Here is an 8,327-nt window from a genome sequence, read left to right as displayed (position 1 = left end):
CCAACCGATCAACAGAGGGCGCTTCAATAAACTTGGAGTCGGCTGAGGCAGCCATTTTGTACACAGCAGCCTACTGAACACACGTAAACTAAACAAGTCACCCAAACTCACAACCTACCACCATACCTCAATCACCAATCACAGAGAACTCAGAGCAGCGGGGTCCTGTGGTTTTAATGATCCCGGATGAGCCCCCATTATGTTATGTACACCTCTTGGTGGAGGGAACGCAACACCCTGCTCCAACTCAACTCCCCGTGGAGCGAAAAAAAGGTATGTGATTGTAGGTGTGGGTAAGGATAATAGAGGCAGAGAATATTACCGTTTACAGGGAATTTATTCTTCCTTCACACGGTAAGGTGGGGAAAAGGGGCTGGACAGAACCAAAGCAAAGAAAGTAAAGTTCCCCTCTCTTACCTTGCCCGCACCTACAATCACATACCTTTTTTTCACTCCACGGGGAGTTGAGTTGTAGCAGGGTGTTGCGTTCCCTCCTCCAAGAGGCGTATGTAATGTTCTTCTATGATATAATGGTGGTCCGCAAACAAACTTAAGGTGCATGCCGCCACCTACTGTGCTGGAGTGTGTGGTCAATCACGGTTTACAACATTAGCTCCACATTTATAAAATATCCTATTTAGCTCAGTGTTTCTGAGAAACTAAAAAGAGCTCTACTAACTGGCGGAGCGTCGTACAATACGACATTAATTTTTATATTGGAATTCGTAGTTACGCCTTTTCTAATATCTCTGACTACATTTCTCAGAGCCCCTAATACGCATACCTTTTTCAAAAGCGACGCGGCAAGTGACGTCATTGTTGTGCGACCGGTGGAGAAATGGCGAGCGGCAAAAAGAGTGCACTTCTCTCCTCTTTGGCGGATTATGGAGACGATTCAGAGGCAGATTCCGACCAAGAGATAGAAGAAACAGGTAGATAATTTGCTTAAGTACTGATACTGATTGCATAGAAATGAGAATTGTGGCCCCAAATCTGTTGTAACTGAGACGAAAGTGGGTAACCGGAAATCGCTTTGTGTAGTTCAACAATGTTGTTGGCTAGCTTGTAACAGTAACGTTAGCTAGCTAAAGATAAATACTATATTGAGGTGTTAACTTTAACGTTACTGTTCTAACTAACTTTGTCCCCGAGCACGGTAAACAAACACTGAATTATCATCGTTATCTAGAAAAAGGCGTTGTGTGAGCCTGTAGCGTTACAGAATATGCTTTATAAAACGTAAGGCTAACGTTAGTTAGTTTTGTGTGACTGGAAGGGGGCATGTCAAGATGCCATCATCACCGGCTACGGTAGTATCTGAATCATATACATATAATTATATTTCTATGACCTGAACTCTAACTCCACACTTGTCGCTAGATCACAAAATACGGAACGGTGCTGTACCCATAGAGATCCTATTTAATTACTACAGGGCTATGTCGTACGTAGACGTTAATAGTTCAAGAATTGGGTAAAATTGTAGTCATATTGGTCAGGGAGAAATCCAAACCACTCTAATTGGAATGAATGACAGTAAAGGCATACTCCTGATTTTACTTATGCATAAATATACAAGGTATGTGAACCTAAAATGTCAACCTAAAATATTGTCATACAATTATAAATACAGTTTATATGGGTTTTATACACATTTTCTAAATTAAGACTAATGTAAACAGACCATGAATGTCGAAATGTTAGTTTTCTTGGAGATCTGTCTTATTATGAGATACAATATCAGTACTTGTTGCATTTACAACTTGTCTTATCATCAACTGATTTCAGCAAGTATATGGCTGTGGATTGACTGCATTGTTTGAATGGAATGTTGGCATATTGGCAGTAACATTTTAACAATTTATGTAATCATTCCTCTAAAACAGTGTAAGCTAGCCAGACAATCTTATCACGGCACTGGCAAATCATGGTTGACCAACAGGGCTTTGAAACTACGTTTTTGGTCCACCAGCCACTGTGGCAGGTGGATTAAGAAATCTACCAGCCACTCAGATTTTTTACCAACCATGAAGGTCAGTCAATCTGGAAAATGTCAAGAATATTGAAAGTTTCTTCAAGTGCAGTTGCAAAAAACATCATCTCTATGATGAAACTGGCTCTCATGAGGACCGCTACAGGAAAGGAAGACCCAGAGTTAACTCTGCTGCAGAGGATAAATTCATTAGAGTTAACTGCACCTCAGATTGCTGCCCAAATCTCAACATCAACTGTTCAGAGGAGACTGCGTGAATCAGGCCTTCATGGTTGAATTGCTGCAAAGAAACCACTACTAAAAAGACACCAATAATAGGAAGAGACTTGCTTGGGCCAAGAAACACGAGCAATGGACATTAGACCATTGGACATCTGCCCTTTGGTCTGGTGAGTCCAAATCTGAGATTTTTGTTACCAACTGCCATGTCTTTGTGAGACAGAGTGGGTGACTGGATAATCTCTGCATGTGTGGTTCCCACCGTGAAGCATGGAGGAGGAGGGGGACCTTTGCTGGTGATACTGTCTGTGATTTATTTAGAATTGAAGGCACAGTTAACCAGCATGGCTACCACAGCATTCTGCAGCGATACACCATCCCATCTGGTTTGCGCTTAGTGGGACTATCATTTGTTTTTCAACAGGACAATGACCCAACACACCCCAGGCTGTGTAAGGGCTATTTGACCAAGAAGGAGAGTGATGGAGTTCTGCATCAGATGACCTGGCCTCCACAATCACCTGACATCAACTCATTTGAGATAGTTTGGGATGAGTTGGACCGCAGAGTGAAGGAAAAGCAGCCAGCAAGTGCTCAGCATATGTGGGAACTCATTCAAGACTGTTGGAAAAGCATTCCAGGTGAAGCTTGTTGAGAGAATGCCAAGAGTGTGCAAAGCTGTCAAGGCAAAGGGTGGCTTCTTTGAAGTCTCAAATATAAAATATATTTTTGATTTAACACTTTCGTGATTACTACATGATTCCATGTGTTATTTCATAGTTTTGATGTCTTCACTATTATTCTACAATGTAGAAAATAGTTAAAATAAAGAAAAACCCTTTAATGAGTAGGTGTGTCAACTTTTGACTGGTACTGTATATATCTAGGTGGTTAGAGCCCTGAATGCTAATTGGTTGACAGCCGTAGTATATCAGACCGTACACCACGGGTATGACAATTTTTTTTTTTTTTTTTTTTTTTTTACTGCTCTAATTACATTGGTAACCAGTTTATAATAGCAATAAGTCACCTCGGGTAGAGGCCGACCGATTATGATTTTTCAATGCCGATACCGATAATTGGAGGACCAAAAAAAGCCGATACCGATTAATCCGCCGTTTTTAATTTATTTTTAAATTTTTTATTGATTTATTTTTTATTTTAATATTTGTAATAATGACAATTACAACAGTACTGAATGAACCCTTTTATTTTAACTTAATACATAATTAAAATCAATTTAGTCTCAAATAAATAATGAAACATGTTCAATTTGGTTTAAATAATGGAAAAACACAGTGTTGGAGAAGAAAGTAAAAGTGCAATATGTGCCATGTAAAAAAGCTAACGTTTCAGTTCCTTGCTCAGAACATGGGAACATATGAAAGCTGATGGTTCCTTTTAACATGAGTCTTCAATATTCTCAGTTTAGAAGTTTTAGATTGTAGGAATTATAGGACTATTTCTCTCTCATTTGTATTTCATATACCTTTGACTATTGGATGTTCTTGTACGCACTGTAGTATTACCAGCCTAATCTCGAGAGTTGATAGGCTTGAAGTCATAAACAGCGCAATGCTTGAAGAGCTACTGGCAAATGCAGGAAAGTGCTGTTTGAATGAATGCATTTACATTACATTTATGTCATTTAGCACTTACAAATTGGTGCATTCACCTTATAATATCCAGTGGAACAACCACTTTACAATAGTGCATCTACATTTTTTAAGGGGGGGGGGGGGTTACTTTATCCTATCCCAGGTATTCCTTAAAGAGGTGGGGTTTCAGAATGCTTACGAGCCTGCTGCTGCCTACCACCGCTCAGTCAGACTGCTATATTAAATCATAGACTTAATTATAATAACACACAGAAATACGAGCCTTAGGTCATTAATATGGTAAAATCCGGAAATTATCATTTTGAAAACAAAAAGTTTATTCTTTCAGTGAAATACGGAACCGTTCCGTATTTTATCGAACAGGTGGCATCCCTAAGTCTAAATATTGCTGTTCCATTGCACAACCTTCAATGTTATGTCATAATTATGTAAAATTCTGGCAAATTTATTACGGTCTTTGTTAGGAAGAAATGGTCTTCACACAGTTCACAACGAGCCAGGCGGCCCAAACTGCTGCATATACCCTGACTCTGCTTGCACAGAACGCAAGAGAAGTGACACAATTTCCCGGGTTAAAATAAATTAATGTTAGCAGGCAATATTAACTAAATATTTCAAGAAAGGCATTGATGTTTATGGTTAGGTACACTGGTGCAACGACAGTGCTATTTTTCGCGAATGCGCTTGTTAAATCATCACCCGTTTGGCGAAGTAGGCTGTGATTCGATGCTAAATTAACAGTCCCCGCATTGATTATATGCATTGCAGGACAAGCTAGATAACGACACACGGTTGATGATATTACTAGTTTAACTAGTGATTATGTTAAGATAAGATTTTAATGCTAGCTAGCAACTTACCTTGGCTCCTTGCTGCACTCGCATAACAGGCGGTCAGCATGCCATGCAGTCTCCTCGTGGAGTGCAATGTGATCGGCATCCAAAAATGCCGATTACAGATTGTTATGAAAACTTGAAATCGGCCATGCCGGTTAATTGGTCGACCTCTTACCTCGGGGGTTTGTGATATATGGCTAATATACCAGGGCTAAGGGCCTTATTGCTTAAATATATCCCACCTCGCTCATCAACACTGCCTGGCTGGGGAGCTGTGTGCACCGTGATTGAAGTGAAGAAATGTTTAGAAGCGCTGCGCATGTAGAAGTTGTCTAATTTACTCAAGTCTACTAAAGTGAACCTTTGTCCTCGTGTTTCTTGGCTATTGACATTGTTTTGTTCACAAGCTAGGTTGTTTTGCAATATCTGAGTATTCTTCTGCGAAGACACATTGGCTACTAGTCATATTCTCATATCTCACAGGCCGGCACACTAACTGACAACTCCAGTGGCTCGAGTGCCCTTTTTAGCTACGGTAACCTCTTGGCCTTAAAGGGGCAGCTGAACGTTATGTCTCATCTGTGATATTTTGGTTAAAATACTCGGGTCACAAACATTTTTATCAAATTTAGCAATTTACCGCATCACTTCTTACTAGTAATACATCTATTGTTTGATAAACATTACAAAGCATGCTCATTTGTTTTTTGTATGTGTTGTATCTTCTATATACCACCCCTACCTTGTCACAACACAACTGATTTGCTCAAATGCTTTAATAAGAAGGACATTACACAAATTAACTTTTATAATGGCACACCTGTTAATTGAAATGCATTCCAGGTGACCACCCCATGAAGCTGGTTGAGAGAATGCCAAGAGTGTGCAAAGGGTGGCTATTTTGAAGAATCTTATATAAAATGACTTGTTTAATACTTTTTTGTTGTTGCTTACTACATGATTCCATATGTGTTATTTCATAGTTTGGATGTCCTTACTATTATTCTACAATGTAGGAAATAGTAAAAAAGTTAGATAAATCCTTGAATGAGTAGGTGTCCAAACTTTTGACTGGTACTGTGTATGTTTGTGTATATATTAGGGGTGAAACGGTACGTGTATTCGTATTGAACTTTTCGGTACAGGGTCCACCGTGCACGGTTCGGTATGCACTGCGAACCGAACAATACATGAATCATATATTATAGCTAGGAAAATATATAATTGTAAAAAAATATATTATTGCATAAACCAATGGCGTATAAATGAACGTGGGAAAAATATCCACATAGTAGTAAAGTTGTTTATAGTTGTCTGCAGCTCAGCTCATTAGTTATTTCACTCCAGCGAGAACAGAGCTGAGAGACCGTCGTAGCAGCAATTAGCTTATGAAGGAATTAGCAGTTAGCAAAGGAGCAACATGGCAAGCATTGGCGAGCCAGAACTAGAAGACTTCCCAGTATCATTCAGGTCTGCCGTCTGGGAACATTTCTGTTTCCCTGTAAACTATAACGGGATTGCCAACGAGTGGTGGATAAAACTTCTACAACATGTAGGCTCTGTTTATTTGCCGATAGCCTATTCGAGTGGCAATACAAGTAACATGACTACTGACTTGCGCCAACATCACCCCAAAGTGCAAATCGGTGGGATTAGGCGAAAAGATTAAACCGCTTCTCCCCACAGACTTCAAGCAACAATATGCGGCCGACTCCGGTAGGGCTAAAGAAATCAACGCAGCGATAGCAAAATTCATAGCGGCAAATATGAGACCCTTCTCTGTGGTAGAGAATGCAGGGTTCAGGAACATGTTTAAAGTGGTCGAGCCGCGCATCACTATTCCTTCCCGTACACATTTTGCCCAGACATTATGCCGTATACAAAATAACAACTTGAGAGCGAGTTGTCAGAAACGCTGTCTGTTGCTCTAACAGACAGCTGGACGTCTAGAGCTACAGAGAGCTACCTTAACTGTAACGGCTCATTTCATTACGGCAGAGTGGGAGATAAAAAGCCATGTCCTTCAAACATGTCCCCTTGAGAGTAGTCACACCAGTGTAAACTTGGGGGAAGAGCTAAGGGAAGTAGTTGCAATGTGGAAGTTGGATTGGGGCCACAGATAGGATGCATTGCTCACGTTATTAATCTAGCATCTCAAAAAACAATGTCAGTGAATCCAATGTCTCGCTTCCTAGCAAAGAGCAGGAAGGTGGTATCCTTCATAAAAGCACAACTGCTGCACATGTTTAAGACAAAACGGGAGATACTGGAGCTGCCAAACCACAAACTAATCCAAGATGTCCCTACTAGATGGAATTCAAGCCATGGTTGAGAGAAACCTTGAGCAGAAAGTTGCTGTGTATTCTACACAGACTGATCAAGCTGTGAGGAAGAATGTCAAACATATTGTGACTTAAGAGTGCCGAGGAAGTTATCGACGTGTGCAAACCTCTCAAAACAGTCAAGACTGATCTGCACTGAAAACAATGATGCTGAAATCAATGGTGGCATCTGATGAAGATGAACCCGCAGTAAGGGATGTCAAGACTGCTATCAGAGTTAACCTGGAGCCTAGATATGCTGACCCTGGTGTCCAAGGCTTCTTACCCAAGAGCACCGCTTTGGACCCCCGGTTCAATCCCTGCTGCACCTGGATGCTGCTGCTCGTCTGAGAGTCTACAATGAACTCACAGCAGAGATTGTGACCAATATACAGGTATTGTATTTATTTTGAAGTGGCTTTAAAAATATGATTTGTTAGAAATGTACATCAGACACTATGACAATTACAATTATTACTTTATAATTATTAAATCAATAATTAATAAAACAATGTCACATTAGCAGCCAACCCCTCTCCAGAGACGACAGACGACAGGGGTTCTCCCCCAGAAAATAAGTCTGCCATGGCTGAGCTTTCTGGGGAGTTGTTCACGACCCAGGAGCAGGGAACCAAGTCAAAGGCCAAGGTCATAGAGGAGGAGGTGACCTCATACAGGGAAGTGGACTGTATTCCCCTGGATGCTGATCCACTTACATGGTGGAAGACCAAAGAGTTATTATACCCTCATGTTGCCATGTTAGCAAGGCGCTTCCTGGCTGTGTCTGGGACCTCTGTCCCTAGCGAGAGGGTATTCTCCACAACGGCTGACATCGTCACATTAAGCCGATCTGTGCTCACTGTAGATAAGGTGGATAGACTAATCTTCTAAAAGAAACACTTGAAAATCTGATATATATATATTATTTTTTTATTTTTTTCAAGTGACCAGTCTCAAGTGGTCCTATTTTGTTCAAGGTACTGCTATGTGACTTGATTTTGATATGCTGCTTCAACTCTTGTTGAAGTTCTGCTTTAAATGACTATTTTATTTCATGTTGTAAGGCAGCCACTGATGTTTTTTGTTGTCCCTTTGTTTCCATCTGCACCTGGGAATTCAAGCTACCCATGTTTACTATTATAATAAAGGGAAAATCTAAATACAAATTACATATTTCTCAGGCATTTATTTTGTTGATGTATTGAAACCTTACCGAACCGTGACAGCGCTGTGTACCGTACCGTGAGTTTTGTGAACCGTTTCACCCCTAGTGTGTGTGTGTGTGTGTGTGTGTGTGTGTGTACAGTTGAATTCGGAAGTTTACATACACTTAGGTTGG

The 8,327-nt window shown here is 40.5% G+C and overlaps 1 protein-coding gene across 4 annotated transcripts in view; it reads left to right on the top strand.

Annotated features, from left to right (window-relative positions):
- Positions 1–777: 777 nt before the first annotated feature.
- sap30bp (SAP30 binding protein) overlaps positions 778–8,327 on the top strand; it is a 48,452-nt gene continuing 40,902 nt past the window's right edge. For all 4 annotated transcript variants that reach the window (XM_014179512.2, XM_014179511.2, XM_014179510.2 and 1 more), the window contains exon 1: positions 778–932. In XM_014179512.2, coding sequence (XP_014034987.1) covers positions 839–932 — 94 coding nt within the window. In that variant the 5' untranslated portion in view covers positions 778–838. The remainder of the gene's footprint in view (positions 933–8,327) is intronic.

This window comes from Salmo salar, chromosome ssa28 (assembly GCF_905237065.1).
Source record: "Salmo salar chromosome ssa28, Ssal_v3.1, whole genome shotgun sequence".
Taxonomy (NCBI): Eukaryota; Metazoa; Chordata; class Actinopteri; order Salmoniformes; family Salmonidae; genus Salmo; species Salmo salar.
This window is presented reverse-complemented; position numbering and strand designations above follow the sequence as displayed.